We start from the raw sequence: 21,181 nt of genomic DNA on the forward strand, positions 1-21,181 counted from the left end.
TACTAACAATTAAAATTATCTTAGAATCCTGGTTTTGGTGTAGTGCCCCTTTCTGTTTTTCTATGAGCTAATCTGGGGTGCTCATTGAGGGAAACCTTGCTGTGTGGGAGCCACCTTGCCAGTTTTCCTTAATATGACGTGCAAGTTGGAAAGTTCCCAGTGCCTCTTTGAGTATGCTGTTCTGGGGATTACTGTAATTAGAGATGAGCGAATCGAACATGGCGAAGTGGAATTCGTTTCGAAGATCAGGAAAAATTCGATTCGCGCTGAATCCGAAAATTAGCAAACTTCGGATGCGCGAATCGAATTTTCCCAAAAATGGCGGCGACATGTGTGGCGACGGAGCGGGGATCTCTGGGAAGGCGCGCAGACAAGGCGCGCTGACCCATAATGCATTCATTCATGACATGTGATCGCATTAGCCAATCAGCAGCCAGCCAGCCAGCACTGTGTAATGGTGGAGCTATAAATCGTGGCCATCTTAGAATTCTCCATTAGCCTCCGGTCATTCAATCGTTACTGAGGGACACAGAATTGTTACTCAGGGACACAGAATTGTTACTGAGGGACACAGAATCGTTACTCAGGGACACAGAATTGTTACTCAGGGACACAGAATCGTTACTCAGGGACACAGAATTGTTACTCAGGGACACAGAATTGTTACTCAGGGACACAGAATTGTTACTCAGGGACAGACACAGAATTGTTACTCAGGGACACAGAATTGTTACTCAGGGACACAGAATTGTTACTGAGGGACACAGAATCGTTACTCGGGGACACAGAATTGTTACTCAGGGACACAGAATTGTTACTCAGGGACAGACACAGAATTGTTACTCAGGGACACAGAATTGTTACTCAGGGACACAGAATTGTTACTGAGGGACACAGAATCGTTACTGAGGGACACAGAATTGTTACTCAGGGACACAGAATTGTTACTCAGGGACACAGAATTGTTACTGAGGGACACAGAATTGTTACTGAGGGACACAGAATCGTTACTCAGGGACACAGAATCGTTACTCAGGGACACAGAATCGTTACTCAGGGACACAGAATCGTTACTCAGGGACACAGAATTGTTACTCAGGGACAGACACAGAATTGTTACTCAGGGACACAGAATTGTTACTCAGGGACACAGAATTGTTACTGAGGGACACATAATCGTTACTGAGGGACACAGAATTGTTACTCAGGGACACAGAATTGTTACTCAGGGACACAGAATTGTTACTCAGGGACAGACACAGAATTGTTTCTCAGGGACACAGAATTGTTACTCAGGGACACAGAATTGTTACTGAGGGACACAGAATTGTTACTCAGGGACACAGAATTGTTACTCAGGGACAGACACAGAATTGTTACTCAGGGACACAGAATTGTTACTCAGGGACACAGAATTGTTACTCAAGGACACAGAATCGTTACTGAGGGACACAGAATCGTTACTGAGGGACACAGAATTGTTACTCAGGGACACAGAATTGTTACTCAGGGACACAGAATTGTTACTGAGGGACACAGAATCGTTACTCAGGGACACAGAATCGTTACTCAGGGACACAGAATCGTTACTCAAGGACACAGAATCGTTACTGAGGGACACAGAATCGTTACTGAGGGACACAGAATTGTTACTGAGGGACACAGAATTGTTACTCAGGGACACAGAATCGTTACTCAGGGACACAGAATTGTTACTCAGGGACACAGAATCGTTACTCAGGGACACAGAATCATTGAATTAAAGAGTATGTCAGACAACACGCAGAGGAGTGGCAGAGGAGGCAATGTTTCAGGAGCGAGCAGACGTGGCAGCAGAGGAAGGGGTCGAGGCAGCACTAGTCGCAGCCAGAGGCCAGTGCTCCCGGTGTCATCCAGCGGTCGTGTCTCCACCGACAACCCTGCCGTCATCGATTGGTTGGCTCGGTCGTCTTCCTCTTCCCAGGTCACCTCTGACACCTACAGCCAACGGTCGGTGGGTACGTCAGACACAACCGTTAGTTGGCATGGCCCGGGAGCAAGCCCACTGAAATCACGTGTCCTCTACCTGCCCCTGTCCTTTGGTGTTCCCTCACCAAGCGAAGTATCGCATGCTGTGGGCTCAGCCCCACTGTACAGTGAGGAAGAGCTAACAGAGGGCGGTCAGGAACGGGGGGAGACATCCGCCTCTTCAGCAGCCAGGCGAAGAAGTACTGGCGAGGAGAGTGGCTCGGTAGCCGGTCTAGAGACAGGTCTGTCTCCTGACCCACACGCAGCCGAGGGGGCTAGTAGTGAGGCGGAGACCCTAATTGATGATGATGAGGCTGATCGCACTTGGCAGCCTCGTCGTCATCAGGCTATTGCTTCCGCATCATCAGGAGAAGAGGGTGGCAGCTTGGCAGCGAGCAAAACAGTCGGTGGGTTGCCCAGGAGGCAGCAGGGTCGCAGCAGTGTCAGTGGAGGCAAACGGCCACGGAGTAGAGCACCAGCTCCACTGCAGCCTACCACCACGGCCAGTAGTGGTGCCGGTGTGCACGGAGGAAGTAGCAGTCAGCCAGTGAGGAGTAGCGGGGGCAAAGTTTCCTACTCGGCGGTGTGGCAATTTTTCGTCAAGCCGCCCGAGGAAGTAAACGTAGCCGTATGTCGACTATAAATCCGCCATGAATTATGCCCCAAACATGTTATTATTTTTAACATAGGCCTCTGTATGGCCTTCAATTTAAGCTGCTTATGCTTCGCCACTCTGCCATGGGCCCCTGTACCGCCTCCTCTTGCTGCTGCCAGGTCCAGAGTGTGTCATGGGTCCCTGTACGGCCTCCCATTGCTGCTGTCTCCATCGCCACACTCTGCCATGTGCCACTTTCAGGTCTCCTCACACTGCTGGTGGGTTCCATTTTGTCATAGGGTGCTGGCAGATTACGGGCCTCCCATTGCTGCTGCCAGGCCCGTAATCTGCCATGGGCCCCCGTACCGACTCCTCATGCTGCTGCCAGGCCCGTAATCTGTCATGGGTCCCTGTACCGCCTCCTCATGCTGCTGCCAGGTCCAGAGTGTGTCATGGGTCCCTGTACGGCCTCCCATTGCTGCTGCCAGGCCCGTAATCTGCCATGGGCCCCCGTACCGACTCCTCATGCTGCTGCCAGGCCCGTAATCTGTCATGGGCCCCTGTACCGCCTCCTCATGCTGCTGCCAGGTCCAGAGTGTGTCATGGGTCCCTGTACGGCCTCCCATTGCTGCTGTCTCCATCGCCACACTCTGCCATGTGCCACTTTCAGGTCTCCTCACACTGCTGGTGGGTTCCATTTTGTCATAGGGTGCTGTATGGCCTCCCATTGCTGCTGCCAGGCCTGTAATCTGCCATGGGCCCCCGTACCGACTCCTCATGCTGCTGCCAGGCCCGTAATCTGTCATGGGCCCCTGTACCGCCTCCTCATGCTGCTGCCAGGTCCAGAGTGTGTCATGGGTCCCTGTACGGCCTCCCATTGCTGCTGTCTCCATCGCCACACTCTGCCATGTGCCACTTTCAGGTCTCCTCACACTGCTGGTGGGTTCCATTTTGTCATAGGGTGCTGGCAGATTACGGGCCTCCCATTGCTGCTGCCAGGCCCGTAATCTGCCATGGGCCCCCGTACCGACTCCTCATGCTGCTGCCAGGCCCGTAATCTGTCATGGGCCCCTGTACCGCCTCCTCATGCTGCTGCCAGGTCCAGAGTGTGTCATGGGTCCCTGTACGGCCTCCCATTGCTGCTGTCTCCATCGCCACACTCTGCCATGTGCCACTTTCAGGTCTCCTCACACTGCTGGTGGGTTCCATTTTTTCATAGGGTGCTGTATGGCCTCCCATTGCTGCTGCCTCCACCGCCACACTGTGGCTCCACACTCTGGTTTTGGCCCCGTGACTGCCCAAATGAGTGAAGTGTGCGGTGATTCTAAGATCGACGGCACTCATCTGCATGTCATACTGACTGACAGTATTATTTCTCTTCCCCAGCAGACTCCAAGGGCATTTAAATTAAAGGTACAGTGTTCTGCACTAATATAAAGGCTCTCTGAAGCCTAGAAACACCCTTTTTATAAGTTAAATTCGCAGCGAATATATTCGACTCGAATCAAATTTATTCCGCGAATTCGCCGAATCAGCCGAATCGAATTTTTGAATAATTCGCTCATCTCTAACTGTAATGCTTTGGAAAGTTGACTTACCATGTGTATTGTAGGTTTAGGCAAAAATCTACCTCTTTCCTAATTACAAAACCCATTTGTCACTTCCATGTAATTATTTGGCAGCGTAGTGTAATTTTAGGCTTATTTAGTACGTTTGTCCAAATCAAACCAAAGAGCAGTTACCCAAAGCAGCTACAAGTAATCTCTTAAGGGCCTGTGTCAACGCACTTGAGGCTTGTGTCATCAGTTTGGGACACATTGAGAATTCATTGACAGGTGCAATTGACCTGCAATTGACCTTCTGATCTGCATTGTAAATGGAAAACTGATTTGCTGATTACCATGGGAAACTGCACTTAGTTGTGCCTTAGTTAATACGTCTGTTTATATTTGTATAGAGAATAATGTGTGCACCTTTTCTCTTTCCTCATTGCTACCAGCATCTTGTACAGCTCTACTGTTAAAGGTGATGGAGAGATTCTTCCCCCAACAATTCAGAAGCTAATGAAAGGATACAACAAGTACCTGCGCCCTTTTTTTGACAGTGAGTATTGCATGTTGTCCACAGTATGATGTACAAAGATGTGTTCACAGAATGCAGTTCCAATGGCAGAGATGTTGAACAGTAGTATACGGTCATTGACATTGGATCTACTTCGGGGGACATTCCTTTATTCTCCTTCTTTTTGCTATTTTCAGTAAATACCACATACTAGCAATAGTGAATTGACATTTTCAGTATTGTATGCGATATGTGGTCATGTGACTGAATTAAATCATGCGATAAGCTTTAGTGAATTGTGCCCAATGAACTGGTGCCTGAGGGTTATGGGAGCTTCTTTAACTGCCTCCCGCCCGTCATATGGTAATATGACGGACCCAAGGTGGTTCTTTCATTCTGGGAGGACATCATATGACGTCCTCCCATTCTAACCGCGCATGCGCGGCTCCCGGAGCACACAGCGTGGCGATCGGCGGTGCGCTGTGTCCCTCGGACACAGCGGATCACCAATCCACGGAAAGAGCCGAATATGTCAGCTTGGACATGTTATCAGCTGTGTCCAATCACAGCTGATCACATGTAAATAGGGAAATACCGGTTATAGGCATTTCTCTCCTCACGACCTGTCACGCTGACAGCTCGAGAGGAGAGGAGAGCCGGTAATCAACATGTACACAGAACATCAGAGCACTGATGATCAGTGTGCCCTGATGATCTGTGTAGCCCCAGCAGCGCCACCTGTCAGTGTCCATCTGTGCCAGCTCTCAGTGCTCATCCATGCCACCTGCCAGTGCCAATCAGTGCCACATTTCAGTGCCCATCAGTGCCACATCAATGCCACATATCAGTGCCCATCTGAGCTGCCTTTCAGTGTCACCCATCAGTGCCAGTCAGTGCCACCTATCAATGCCAGTCAGTGCCACCTATCAGTGCTGCCAACCAGTACCACCTATCAGTGCCAGTCAGTGCTGCCTATCAGTGCCAGTCAGTGCCACCTATCAGTGTGCATAAGTGCCACCTATCAGTGCCCGTCAGTGCTGCCTATTAGTGCCGCCTAACAGTGCCTTCAGTGCCACCTAACAGTGCCAGTCAGTGCCGCCTATCAGTGCCAGTCAGTGCCAGCTATCAGTGCCGCCTATCAGTGCCATATATGAGTGCTGCCTTTCAGTGCCCATCAGTGATGCCTGCCAATGCCCATCAGTGCCACCTACCAGTGCCTCCTCATCAGTGCCCATCAGTGCCACCTATCAGTGTCCATCAGTGCAGCCTATCAGTGCCCATCACTGCAGCCTCATTAGCGCACATCAGTGAAGGAGAAAAATCACTTATTTACAAAATTTATAACAAGAACTAAGAAAAAATGTTTTTTTTTTTCAAAATTTTCAGTGGTTTTTGGTTTGTTTAAGAAAAAATAAAAAACCCAGAGGTGATTAAATACCACCAAAATAAAGCTCTATCTGTCACAAAAAAATGATAAAAATTTCATATGGGTACAGTGTTGCATGACCACGCAATTGTCATTCAAAGTGCAACAGCGCTGAAAGCTGGAAATTGGCCTGGGCAGGAAAGGGGTATAAGTGCCCTGTAGGCTAGTGGTTAAACTATCCTAGACCTATTTTCAAGCCAAAAGGCCCTTATTAGCCTTGTTTTTTTACGTAATGTAAACCTGATACTATGTATGTTTACTAGAAACGTAGTCTGATGGCTTCAGTGCTGTGCAGAGGGGAGGGCAGAATGGTGAAATCAGAATCAGAGATGAAGGTAAAGTGTATTAAAGCTGAGAACATAGAAGTGAAATGATATTGCCATCACTGCATTTATTCCTCAAAACCTTCTGTAGCGATACCCCCGAAGGGGCTGCTTAGGTTTGTTTACTCCGCCACTCTGCCTCTCAACCCCAAGAATTGTCTCAGGCCCAACTGACACACCTGGCAATAGTGTAAGTGCAAGGACCAATGAAAAGCACACACTTTATAATAAAACACAGAGATCAGCTTTACTGTAAGACTTCTATGGGAAGTAATAAACATTAACAACAGGTATTCGTTGGGTGAATCAAGAGAACAGCAAATACTGTGACCGCAAGCAATATAACTCACTTTTACACTCAGGCTGCTTTCAGGGGATTCCAACCGTGAATAACCCCAAGAGCAGAGGAAACACTTAAATGGCAACCTCAAAGTGGGTCTAAATCCATGTACATAAATTTGGCTCTATGATGTCCAAGCTGGAGGAGAGCAGAAGAATGACTCTCTGTTGTGTCAAACTTCTCCCTTCCAACCCCTGACACCACAAGCCCAGTAGGCAAACACTGTACCCAACTGATGCTTAATAGATACTTTCCAAGGTAAAGCTATTCCCTCACATACCATGCAATATAAAGACCTGGATACGCATGCGCGCGCCCGTATGGCACCAGTAACTTCAGTCTCTTGGTAACAGGATGAATCTTGGGATCTTCAGCTAGCCACTTTCATTGGTGCACTTAAACTCCTATGGTAAAGTGTAATTGTAAACCCATGGTGGTATTTGTATAGCAAAGCGAACACTGTGTCTGTTTAGCAGGGCCATCTACACAACCCAGTCCCTGGTGAGTATGGGCAAGTGTAATGTCTCTGTATGTGTGCAGCGTTCCTGTCATCTGACAGTGGGAAAAATCCCTCTCACCAGATCCTGTGACTAAGACCCAAACGATCATCCTGGAAATGACAGGCTCCTCTGGTCACCTCACGATGAGCGCTTCTGTATTGTAGGTCCACATCTCTGAGCTTGGATGTTCCCCTGACTCAGCATGCTATGAACTGACCCTAAGCACTTCTTTGCCAGGTCCAGACCAGGGGCGGACTGACAACTCATGGGGCCCCCGGGCAATAGGGGATCATGGGGCCCCTGTTTTCTTGCCCAAACTTAAAAAAGCCTATGAAAAAGGTACCAGGGGCATCTCATGGGGCCCCCTACTGACCCCGGGCCCTTGGGCAGTGCCCGAGTTTCCAAATGGTCAGTCCGCCCCTGGTCCAGACTGTTTCCTTGCCACATGCAGACTGTCCTCTCTCAGGAAAACACAAGATGGATCCCTTCACTCTGCTCTCCTTAAGCATGATGGCTTTTATAGTTATTTTGTAGTTCTATTGCCATATCAGCCTATCAGGCCGTTTCTGTTCAAGACTGCATCTTCCACAATGCTTTGCAGCTGCACTTCCTGCTTGAGAAAGTCCCTGTCATTGGCTCCTTTAATGGCTTTTCTGATTGGCTCTCTCTCTCTGTTACAGTCTGAGAGGAGAAAAGGGGGCTGAAATCCCTCACTGCCTTGTCTGTGTTCAGTGCAAGTGTCAGGTTACACAGGAGATGCCAGTCAGCAGATTACAGCAGTCACAGATAGGATTCATTTTTCCTGCTACACTTCTAAAGGCAGAATTCCACTTTAAATTAATACTCCACTGTTAACTGACTGCACCAGGCTAAAGATGGCCAAATGACTGGGTTTGGGTGAGAAGATGCTCAACTTTATCATGGCCCTCTATTCTGCCCCTACTGCCCGGGTCCGGGTGAACGGCCATCTGTCCAACTCCTTTCACTTACGGAACGGTACACGTCAGGGATGCCCCCTCTCCCCGCTTTTGTTTGTCCTATCCCTTGAGCCCCTGTTGCGGAAAATTCGTTTAAACCCTGATGTTAAAGGAATCACGGTGACAGATAAGGAATATAAGCTTGCAGCTTATGCGGATGATATTCTTTTGTTCCTGGCGGACCCTCACATCACTCTTCCAAACCTACTGAAAGACTTTGCCCTTTTCAGATATTTGTCGAATTTTAAAATTAATTTTTCCAAATCTGCCGCCCTTAACATTACTTTGTCTGCGGAGCTAGTCTCTGCTTGTGAGGCCCAATTCCCATTTCACTGGGAAAGGGATTCCCTAACTTATCTTGGTATCCAGCTCACCAGCAACCTTGATGACCTTTACATGAAAAACTTTCTTCCCGCTCTTCGCTCTATGCAAGAAGACCTCAATAAATGGCACCGTCCTTGTTTCTCGTGGTTTGGAAGGGCAGCGATCATTAAAATGAATGTACTTCCCCGTCTCCTGTATCTCTTCCAAACATTACCAATTCACTTACCTCCTGCTTTCTTTGCTTCTTGCAAAAGACTGTGTTCACTGTTCCTTTGGAGCCACAAACGTCCGCGTATTGCCTACTCCCAATTAACCCTCTCTAAACTTAAAGGGGGTATAGGATTCCCTGATCTTTACCGCTACTATTGGGCGTGTCATCTTTCCCGGATAGTTGATTGGCACGTTCACACTGCCTCTAAAGACTGGATATCTATAGAGAATGCTTGCTCGCCCTTCCCCCTGGCATTGATTCCTTGGCTTTCGCCGAAACACACGCCACAAGTTCTTCTCACCCATCCTTTGGTGGGACCTAAGTTAAAAATTTTCCGTTCGGCTTATAGATCTGCAGCCATTTCTGGCACACCCAACCCCCTGACCCCCATACGCCTCAACCCTGACTTTCCCCCTGGCATGCATAAAGACTTTTTAATGAAACATTGGCCACACAAACAGCTCTTAGTGAAACATTTTCTCCGCAAGGGCAAGGTGAAAACACTCCGAGAATTGCAAGAAAGCCTGGGTATTCGCGAATTCCCTTTCTGGGTATATTTCCAGATCAGACATTATCTGCTCTCTCATAAACCCCCTCATAACTGGCATCGCTCTCTTACCCCATTTGAATCTGCATGCGCGAAGGCTGAACCGCGGAAACATCTGATCTCGGAGATCTACCCACTTCTAGTGGAGAGCCGGTCTTATGACTCCCTCCCCGCATGTCGGGCTTGGAGGAGAGATCTTAATGCTGAGCTGTCGGACTCAGACTGGGACCTGGTCTTCCAATACTCTCATAAATGTTCCCTCAATGTCTCGACACAAGAAAACAGCTACAAAATAGCCTCTAGATGGTACCGAACTCCTTCAAGAATTCATCATTTTAACCCCGCCTTCCCCAACAGCTGCTGGAGATGCGGGACTCCGGATGGGTCCTTTCTTCACATTTGGTGGTCTTGCCCGATTCTTCAACCATTTTGGCAGGAGGTCCACAGGTTAGTAGTGTCTATAAGTACCTTACCCTTAGCTCTCTCTCCTGCTCAATTCCTCCTCCATCATTCTTCCCTTCCCAGGGCTCAGTACTTTAAATCATTAGCCATGCACATGATCAACGCAGCCAGACTCTGTATTCCGGTTCTGTGGGGCTCCACTCGCTCTCCCTCTATACGTGAATGGCTCACCCGAGTGGGTAAAACGGTGGACATGGAAGAACTGGTTGCGACTGCTCTCGACACTCCTACGAAATTCTCTCACGTATGGGCCTGTTGGACCCATTTTCTGACTACCCCGGAGTATCGATCCCTCATGGACCAGCCTGTCTGAACCTGATATGGACTTCTCGATAGTGTCATTTAGTAGTATTTGACCTGAGGGTGCTGTCATACTCCCCCCTGTGTTACATGCGCATTCTTTCGACGCCGATGAAAGCGTATGTTCCACCCACTCCCGTTACTGTTTGTATTGAGGATAAGATATTTTTGACAGTTGTCCCCTCTCTTATTTTACCCTCCATATTTGCTTCCCTTCCTCCCTCCCCCCTTCCCTCCCCCCCTCCCCTCCTTCTTTTTTTTTTTTTTTTTTTCTCTCTCTCTTTCTTTCTTTCCCTTTTTTCTCGCCTTCTCTTGTCTTTTCTTTTCATATGCTTACACACGTCTCGGACAATTTTTCCAATAGAACATTGAGTAGGTGGTCAGCATCACCTCCCGCAATTCGTCAGCGGTTCCCACGACAATTACTCCTACATTCGCACAATTCCATCATCGTATTCTGTAGTATTGACTTCTACTTAGGTATCGTATTTGCTTGTCTTCCCCCTACAGATTTTTACCGCAAGACAATATGGTAGGAGGCCAAACGTCTCTTTCTTTTTAGCACTTGTCAAGCCTACCTAAATATTACAGGCACAACCCTGTCGTGGCCTAGTTCATCCACACTGTTTGGTTTTGCGTTGGACCTCATTTACCTTTGTATGATACATGCTTTGCTGTATGTCCTATGTACACTTCATCTGTACATTTTCGTGTGATCACTTGTATCTTGTTTTCAATAAACTTTGTTTTTTGAAAAAAAAAAAAAAAAAAAAAAAAGATGGCCAAATGGCCTGCAGGACTCATTCAGGTAGAGTGCTGAACAAACCTGTCAACAATACTGTTCATAAAACACTTGGCAGCTTTTATTTTGCATCAAGTAAAGCAAAATGGTCTTTGAAATTTATTAAAACTATAGAATTCTACAGTATGTTTTCGTTACAAATCACTGAAAATATCTATAAAAATGAAATATGCATTGATAGGCTGCATTAATATTTCATTGGACAGAATAATATTTACGGGACTATTTGTGTTGCCGTAATTCTACATTACAATTCTGAAGTGAACATTGTGACTTATTGGCTGGAAGGAATTCTGCAGTTGGATATAATGCACCTAGATACCTTTTGGCTGCAGGACCTATTTGTTTCAACAAGCATAAAAGTGGAGCTGTCATTTCCTCACAAAACCCCATCACCGTTAACTGAAACATTGTCAAGTGGAATATGAGTAAAGTGTAGGCTTAGTTCTTCCTGATATTTCTTCCTATTGTTAGGGACACAAGTATACTTTGTAAGATACGGGGGGGGGGGGATTTAAAACGGAAGCACTCAGGTTCTGGTGAAGCTCTGCATGACAGCTAATCAGCTTCTAACATCAACTTTTTCAATTAAGCTTTGGCAATAAAATCTGTAAGCTAAACTGGTTTCTATGTAGAGTTGCACCAGATTTTGCACTCTTCAGTTTTAGTGAAAACACCAATGTATATCTAAAACCAACACTTTTTTAGTGAGGGGTTAGAGGTATTTCATTGATACCTTTGTCCTTGTTTAGGACATTCACTCTTTTTATTTGTCCTGGTGACCTTTGTCATTGAGGCCAAAAGTGAGGGGAAATCCAAAATTTGTAGTTATTACCAGGGGCGGACTGACAACTCATGGGGCCCCCGGGCAAGAGGGGATCATGGGGCCCCTGTGTCCTTGCCCAAACTCAAAAAAGCCTATGAAAAAGGTACTAGGGGCATCTCATGGGGCCCCCTACTGACCCCGGGCCCTCGGGCAGTGCCCGAGTTTCCAAATGGTCAGTCCACCCCTGGTTATTACTAGGACAGCAATAAAGGGGGAATCTCCCAGTGAGACTCTTCTTATAATGACAAATGTATTCCTCTTACTTTTTGTTGTGCCTACAGAACAGGAAGTGAAGGAAAATATCCTCAATAGGACACAGCAAAAATTAATAGAAGGTATAACCATTCCCTATTTACAATATTCAGCTATCCACAATTGTGGATGTGCTGTTACACTTGTGTGAAAATATAATGCAGTGCATAGTCATGGTTAATGTTCATATTACTGAGAAATTATATAGTTAATTTTCCTTAAGCCATTGTTTATTAGCTTCAGTATAATTAGTTATTATACTGCCATCGTGTAGTTATTTTGGTTATGGCACCATCTTTTTCTATCTTCCATCCTGTGTTCCTCCCACTTGTGATGTATTTCCTCTTCTTTTTCACTCTGTCTTTATTGGGATGAATATTGCTGCTTGTCTTTAGGCCATATGTAATCTGCTCGCATTCGGAAACACATTACCATGTTTTGACCTGCAAATATGTTGGTTATGTGTTAGAGAAGACACTGGTAGTGATGAGGCAGAACACTGTTTTACTTGTGTGGCTTAAGTTGCAAACATACAGAGCACATTTCAGCAATGTATAACAGCAGACATCTTAGTTTTGTTTGAAGAGAGGAAGAGAGAGAACCAACAAGCTTTACACATATGCACAACTAGTAACCTTAGTGTACAGTGCCATCTACTGGTCAAGTGATATTAACACACAATACTATATAGTACATGCTGTTGTATCTCCAACAAAATATTGTCTTTTCAATTATCTGCAGCAACTGTTGTTTGCTGTTAACCTGCTGCATGCAATAAAGGTTTTGTGGATGAGAAAACAGGTATTTGGTGAGTTCAGCTATCTGACAAAGACCGTCCACGGTGATTATATCTGCTTATACAGGCCAGGCATAGAGGTCTCAGCAAGGGATAAGTCACTAATACAACAGTTGGTGCCAGAATAGTCAAAACATGGTAGAATTCCTACAGCCTGTTGTGTATATGCGTGTGTCTAATGTGGCTGTCTGCAAAATACACTGCTTTCCTAATGGACTCTAACATGGAGGGCTCTTAACTAAGACAGATGCACTAAACCAGCAAAGAGATTTTTTAGTGCATGATGCTAAGGATAAGGCACAACTCCACATTGTTCAACTGCAGGAGACCACATTTCATAAATCCACATCTACTAAGCTCACAGCACGTTTTTCTAGATCAGGGGTCTCCAAACTTTCTCAACAAATGGCTAGTTTACTGTTCATCAGACTTTAGGAGGGCTGGACTGTGGCCTTTGGGAGTAGACAATGTTCTGGTGTCAGTGGGAGTAAACACTGCTATTGATAGTATCAGTTGGAGGAATAGTGCCCCTCATTGGTGTCAGTAAGAGGAATAGTGCACCATTGGTGTTGTCATTGAGAGGGAGAGTGCCCCATCCTTGGTGTCAGTGGAAGGAATAGAGTCCCAAGGGCCAGGTAAAGGCAAGTAAAGGGTCAAATTCAGCCCCAAGGCTGCAGTTTGGAGACCACTGTTCTAGATCCTTTAGCTTCAAAAGCTCAACATTAAGCGACAAGCTAATAGAGGCCTGCACAAGTCTGAAAGCAAATAAAGTGCAAAGATCCTTTGCCAAAAAGGAAGCTGAAATAGAAGTTCAAAGCAAAACTCTTCACGCAGAGATGGCAGCTGGCCAAGCAGAGATGGCAGCTGGCCAAGTAGAGATGACAGCTCGCCAAGCAAAGGCGGAATCCCAAATAAAGATTCTACAAATGGAGAGGGAGGAAGCAGCTGCTCTAGCAATGCTGAAGGTCCTTGAACAAGCAATGGGAGAAAGTACTAATTCAGACTGTTCTATTCCAGCAGAACTGGAAGATCCAGTTGAACGCACCAGTGAATATGTGCTAGGCATAACATTTTCAATTCTACAGAATAATTTCCTGTACCTCTTACTAACAATTTTGTTCAGACTATCAATACAGAGACCTCAAACCTGCAAAACCCTGAACCTTTTCAAGTCCACAATGCAGCAAACCATATCACCTCCTACTAACAACAAAGAGACTCCCAGTGACAAGGCCATGTTTAAGCCAGCAGAAGCCTTAGAGGCTGAATCACAGCTTAAATGCTCCCACAACATCATTTTATCCTGGTAAACCTCACCCTTACTCACCAGAGAACTTTCACACCAAAGGTATCCCACAAGTTACTTTTTCACCAAAGAGCGAGAGATCAGACCTGTTTGACTTCACCAGATATATGATTCGCCACGAGCTCAGTACCATTAGCCTCTCAAGGTTTGATGACTGTCTAGAAAACTATAGGGCTTGGAGATCAACCTTCAAAGCTGCTATTGTTGATCTCAACCTTACTGCCAAGGAGGAACTTGAAACTTGATTTGCTGATAAATTGGCTGGGGCCAGAATCTGCAGGTCATGTTAAATGACTGAGAGCAGTACATCTTGACTACCCAGATGCACGTCTTGCTGCTACATGGGCAAGACTTGAGCAAACCTATGGTAGCTCTGAAGCCAAAGAAAGCTCTCAATTCAAGAGACTGCAAAACTGTACAAAAATGGTTAACAAAGATCATTGCAAGCTTCAAGATCTATGCAAACTCCTCATGGAGCTAGAGTTGGCAAAGACAGACCCTCGTCTACCTGGACTAAGCTATCCAGACACTGCTCATGGCCTGAATCCAGCGGTGTCTAAACTGCCACACAACCTGCAAGAGAAATGGGCACAACAGGGCTCAAAATATTTAACAGAGTATAATGTATATTTTCCTCCATTCTCATATTTTTGCAGCTTCATTAGTGGACAAGCCTGGACGAGAAATTATCCCAGCTTCAGCTTCAGTGATTCTAACTTGCCTGCTTCATCATCATCAAGGTATGATAACAAAGCAGCTAAACATAGATACCTAAATAGAGCAGTATCTGCTAAAAAGACAGACATATCACCTCCTGTATCCTCTCCTGCTCTCCAGAGTGATTCAGGTGATAGAGATAAAGATCCTAATTGACAGTGCCCTATCCACAAAAAACTCACTCTCCTAAGCAATGTCGTGGGCTTAGGGCAAAGACTGTACAAGAATGCAGGGAAATTCTCCAGAAATTTGGAATATGCTATAGGTGCTGTGCTTCCTATGACAATTTTGTGACAAATTGTAAAGTTGTCGTTAAGTGCACAGACTGCAGTAGTGACAAACACATTACAGCCATGTATCCTGCTTCACTTCCAGACAATCCACAGCAGCCATCTTCATCAAGCCCTACTTCAAATCATGGCAGGGATGCAAAGCCATGCTCCAGTCACAACAAATGTTTCTTCTAAATGTACTGAAATCTGAAGCCATAAATGCTGTGCCAAGGTATGCCAAGTCAATATCCGAAGGATCAACATGAAAAGGCTACCAGGATGTATGCCTTAGCCTCCCTGGCGGTATTCCCAAGTGTAGCTTGGGGTAAAATTTCAGTACCACAAGCGGTAACCCTGAGCTACACTCGGGCTTACCATGCGGCGCTGCTCTGAGATCTGTTCTTTTCTTACCTTGTCCTGCGCTCCCGCGATGTCCCTTCTGCAGTGTCCCCTGTAATGTCCTCCGGTGGATGCCGGCATCTGTCTTCTGGGTTCCATCCCCTGCGACGTCGGGACGTATGGGGACGGAGCAGCGGGAAATTTGAAAATGACAAAAAGTGACATTCAATAAATTCACTAAAATAACATAGTAAAACATTACTGTATCAAACCATTTCACATGCATTTTGTATATAGGTAAAATGAAAAGGAACCTCAGAACCAGGATTGGTGAACATTTGAGAGATATCAGAAATGAAAATAGGAACGTAGGGAAGGGAGATAAAGAGAATCCACTGGCACAACATTTTAGAGAAGTACATGGGGGTAAAACAGAAGGCTTGAAAGTTAAAGGGATTTTCCTGCTGAATATTTCAGCTCGACGGGGTGACTTTGATAAAGTCCTCCTACAAAAAGAGAAATTCTGGATCTATACCCTGGGTGCACTTGTCCCATACGGACTAAATACAGAACTCAATTTTAAAGTTTTTCTAAATTGAGTTCCTGGGAATTTTTACCTTATCTTGAGCCATAATCTGTACTGGGTTACTCTGAATTGAAAGGAATATGGATTTACTCGGGTAAAATATGAATTCAACCCCGGGGCTCTTTTTCCCACTGAAGATTGAACTTTTATAACAATTAGAATAATACTAAAATTAGGATTTTCTACTTGGTCTTGATGGTTTCTCCTCCTGAATCATAATAATTATTCTTTTCCATTATCCCTTTTAAAGGATGATCTGGTTTACTTTAGTATGGTCCCCCTTATTTATTGCCAGCAGTCAATTTAAATTTAAATACATGTTTTTTAATTCACTTTGGATTTTTGAATGTAGTGATATCTTTTCAACACAAGAGGGCGATATGGAGATTCTTTGGTATGTAATTAGTGCACTATATAAGGCAAAGGAATGAAGTCCCCTCCCAGTTCTGACGAAGTCTGCGGTGATTGACGGACGAAACGCGTCAACGTAATGACGTCACTACGCTCGGCGTCTTCATAGGGTGCGGCGCCCACGAGGTGGGAAGGAACGGCGGTGTCACAGCTCCTTGATAGGAAGGCACGAGGCCCTCGGAAAACTACCATTAGGCTACTATTACAGCGGTTCGCAAACGGCAATCCTCTATGGGAATATATCTTCCACCGGTGGCAAGTTACTTTAGCCTACTGCTGTTTAGATTCATAGAGCATATATGGAGTTAAGAGGGAATGTTATATGTGCCTGATTTACCCTGCTTTTTTTGGGGAATTTTTTGGAAATCCTCATTAGAGGAGAATATATACACATATATACGCTATCCCATATAGGCATTGTATGCTGTGACAAAGCCATATCCTATAAGAACCGCTTCATTTTTCTCAGATTGAGTAATTTTTGGAAACCCTTCACTGGGTATATAGACTCAGGTATTCACTGCCTGCTATATACATAATATATGTTCTTGGGATTTATCTATTGAGACCACCTGGCTTCCCACCCCCATATGCATCTTTGAATAAGCATCAAGGACCTGATCCTATTTCAAGTCGACAGGAGTCTTCTTGATCTCTATTGATGGTAATATACCCATATTTTGTTTTTGTTTTCAGGGTTTTTACTTGATGCTCGTGATCTATACAATAATTTTTATATATATCCCCAGAATCATTTGGTACTGTGGACTTTGTTTCACTTGGGGTGGTTACCCAGGAAGTCTCCACACTTAAGAAGTCGGTATGACAGTCTAACTACTGAGAAGGTAATGAAAGTGTCCACTGACTACTGTATAGGGTGGCTTGGTGCGATTTAGCTCCTATATTATCACATATATTTATTTATTTATCTTTATGTTCCAGTTTCCACATACCAGGAGGTTACTCCACATACCCTGACTTATATCAAGAACATACCTGATGTATACATGGTTTACGCTAATACAAGTTGGAAATCTATGGAAACCTAGGATTAAAACCACACCATTACTCCACATTGCCTTATATGGTACTCTATTTGCCAAAATGACCCAGAAATGAGGACGCCAAGTGCTTTTAAAATGATTTTATTTGTTTGAATATGTTCACCGTGCTTATGTTTAACCTCCCTATGATCTATGTGATCAAATAAAATATTGTCTGTAATTTTTGAACCCATATTACTCCGCGTGGATCTTTTAGTAACCTTCTTTTCTTGGGTAGGGGTGCTCTGGTCACACTACCATATTGTTTAGTATGCATTTCCTGGGTTTATGGATCCACACTTACATGTTAAGTGAGTCGGAGATAAGATTATGACACTAGTATTTGTGTCATTATAGGTGGCTTTTTTTCATTCTATTTTTGTGATCCCCTGTAATGTCCTCCGGTGGATGCCGGCATCTGTCTTCTGGGTTCCATCCCCTGCGACGTCGAGACGTATGGGGACGGAGCAGCGGGAAATTTGAAAATGACAAAAAGTGACATTCAATAAATTCACTAAAATAACATAGTAAAACATTACTGTATCAAACCATTTCACATGCATTTTGTCCCGAGTGCTTTGTCCTGTGCCCTGCCTACATTTTTACTGTTCTTTCTGCCTGGAAACTGAGAAACATCCAAAAAGCGTCCCTTTAGGTCAAAATCGGTTTTAGACCAGCTAGAGAACAGCGATAGTGAATTAGAACTACTTGCAGAATTGAGTGATAATGATTAGTGGGGAAATTCGTCATCAGACACTGAAAACTATTTTGTGACTTTGCTCAGTGATGTGTGAACTTGGTGCTATATTTTAAAATTCAGTGTTTTTGGTTTGATTATATTATTGAATTAAATGTATTATTATTATATTTTATGATTATTTATTAAATTATAATTTATGATTTCGTGTTTCAAATTTTAACATACCCGGGATGTTTACTAGACTCTTGTTCGGACAGATTTCAGTGAGTTATTCCTAAAAATTACAGGCCTACAATAAAAAAATACATATTTCCATGCAAAAAAATGTACCACTTTGAGCACAGAAATATGGACATAATCAGACCACTAGGGAGGTTAATAAATGAGCAGTGCAGCAGATCCCTGGTTAAACCTACATTCTTTGAGATCTTTGGCATAAAGGGACATGCAACACCATATACTCTCAACATCTGTACTGGTTGTGTAGAAACCTTTGGCAGAAGGGCCCAATGGTTCATGGTCTTCCATATCAAGGCAAAGGCAAACAAGGGCATACCCTTATAACATTAGTTGAGTATGACTAAATACCAAACAACAGGGAAGAAATCGCTACTCCAGAAGCTGCGTGTCACCATCCCCACTTAAGACACCTGGTTACTGAGATTCATCTAATGGACATGGATACTGAAATTTTAGTCTTGCTGGGCAGAGACATTCTCAGAGTACATAAAGTAAGCCTGCAGTGCTGTGGATCTGATGACGCTACATATGCACAAAGACTTGATCTAGGCTGGGTAATAGTGGGTGATATATGCTTGAATAGAATGCACATGCCCTCTGAGAACAACTCCTTCAAAACTCATGTGTTAAGAAACGGGCGTTCATCTCACTTCAGACACTGCCTTATAATGGACAATTAATTCTTCAAAGTTGAACCTAACAGCTGGATTGCACCATTACCTCTTTATGCTCCAAAAATCAGACTTCCAAAAAATTGTGAAAAAGCTTCATCCAGATTCAGCTCACTTCAGTGAACACCATTTTATTGCTTTTTATGAAAAGGATCTTTGGCAATGATCACGCTGGGCCAGCTCCACCTCTTCTAGAACATGACGAGTGCTGGTATCTGCCTTTCTTCAGAGTGTATTATCCACATAAACCAAAACAAATCAGGGTAGTGTTTGACTCCAGTGCCAAACATCAAGGTATATCCCTGAATGATTTTCTTCTCACTGGTCCTAACTTAACCAACAACCTTGTAGGAGTACTTATGAGGTTCAGAAGAGAGCCAGTTGCCATAATTGCTGACACTGAACAAATGTTCAATGATTTTATAATAAGAGAAAACCATAGGAACGTATTAAGGTTTTTGTGGCACCAAGACAACAACATCAAAAAATTAAGTGATTGAATACTGTGTGAAAGTACATATCTTCAGAAACAGTCCCTTGCCTGCCGATGCAACATATGGTCTATGAAGGACTGCTCTTGATGGCGAAAAGGAGTATGGTACAGATGCTTTTGTACAATCCAAACGCAGATGTTCCTGCATTAAAAATGGCTGTGTGTATAAGTGGGTGCTGCAGCGACCGTCTGCTGGAACCAAACAGAATCAGCAAAGGAGAATATCACCTGCCCACCGAGGATCAGCAGTATGGGTCAAAAGTTTTAATAAACTATCACATAGTTACAGCAAGGCAATGATTCAGAGTCGCACAGGACCTCTTCATCAGGCACATGCTGATATCACCCTAACACTTAACCTAACTCCTGGAGCATACCCTTAAAGGGGTATATAGTGTTTTCTATATATATTTTAATATGAAATGTGGCATTTGACTATTTTACATTTCCAACCAGCAAGTGGAGTTATAGACTCCTTTTTATGTTTACCAGGCTATTGTTAACTGCTCTGCTGAAAAAAAGCCTGTTTTTATTCAAATAATTAGCTCAGGCTCACATTTGCACATGTAGCACCCCCATAAGCAGGTGTGACCAACTTAATTTAGTTTACTGGGTGGTAGAACGCCAAAACTGATTTGCAGTTTGTTCTTCCCCTGAGTTCAGGTCTGTTGTTCCTGCCTGCTGCCAGTAAGTGTCACAGGTAACTCTGGCATTAGAGTGAGTGGCCACAGTAATTCCGGGTTATGAAAATTCATGTCCTTCTCTGGCCAATAACTGGGATTTTTATTGCCAATGGTGCATGAAGGGGGAAGACGTAATATTTGGTAATGACCTTGTGAGACTCTCTTCCTCTTGGCATTTGGCCTATGGCCTAGGAGGCCTTTGCATGTGCTTGGTGCAATGTGTCAAAGTGTAATGGAATCCTACCTGTCCAGTGTGATTTTGTTGCCATATGAGGTCCTGGGTACAAAAAGCCTTGCAGGGGACAAGAGCCTGGAAGATGGAAAAGTGATGTCTGGGATGGAGTACCAAGATTCTGTTGAATATTCTAAGGTTAAGGAATTAAACGAGAGGCTGGAAGCCATCAGAGGATCTTTGAGGCTGCTGTTGCTACTAGATATGCTGCTGATTCTGGAAAAGTTATAGGTTGCTGGTATCAGGCTAAAGGTCTGTACTGAAGTTTAAGGATGGAGTCTATGGGGTTGATTTACTAAAACTGGAGAGTGCAAAATCTGGTGAAGCTGTGAATGGTAGCCAATCAGCTTCTAACTTCAGCTTATTCCATTAAGCTTTGACAAAAAAAAAATCATGGAAGCTGATTGGTTTCTATGCAGAGATGTAAGTCTACAATACATTAATGGTGGCTCTAATTCCCTAACCCTCTCTCCCACAAGTTGCTGTGTGAAATAAAACCCAAGCACCCAATTGGTACACTACTCCTCATTTTAGACAAGGACCCAACCTTGAGGTAAAAGTCAGTCCACCCTGTCACTGGGGGTTTCTAACGTGTCCTCAGAGGTTGGGAGGGTGCTATATATACATAGCTGAAGAAATCAGATGAGTGACATCCTACCTCTTCCAGTTCATACAAGGTCATGTTAAAGTATTACTAAACCCATGACTCTGAGTGGACTATTTTTGGTCTTCCACAATG

The 21,181-nt window shown here is 44.5% G+C and overlaps 1 protein-coding gene across 1 annotated transcript in view; it reads left to right on the forward strand.

Annotated features, from left to right (window-relative positions):
• GABRP (gamma-aminobutyric acid type A receptor subunit pi) overlaps window positions 1–21,181 on the forward strand; it is a 168,552-nt gene that overhangs the window by 74,157 nt on the left and 73,214 nt on the right. Inside the window, exon 3 of the mRNA XM_089690278.1 lies at window positions 4,602–4,705. Within this exon, the coding sequence (XP_089546404.1) occupies window positions 4,602–4,705 (104 nt within the window). The remainder of the gene's footprint in view (window positions 1–4,601; window positions 4,706–21,181) is intronic.

Source organism: Staurois parvus, unplaced genomic scaffold (genome assembly GCF_062004578.1).
Source record: "Staurois parvus isolate SC_StPar_1 unplaced genomic scaffold, SC_StPar_1.0 ptg000525l, whole genome shotgun sequence".
Classification (NCBI taxonomy): domain Eukaryota; kingdom Metazoa; phylum Chordata; class Amphibia; order Anura; family Ranidae; genus Staurois; species Staurois parvus.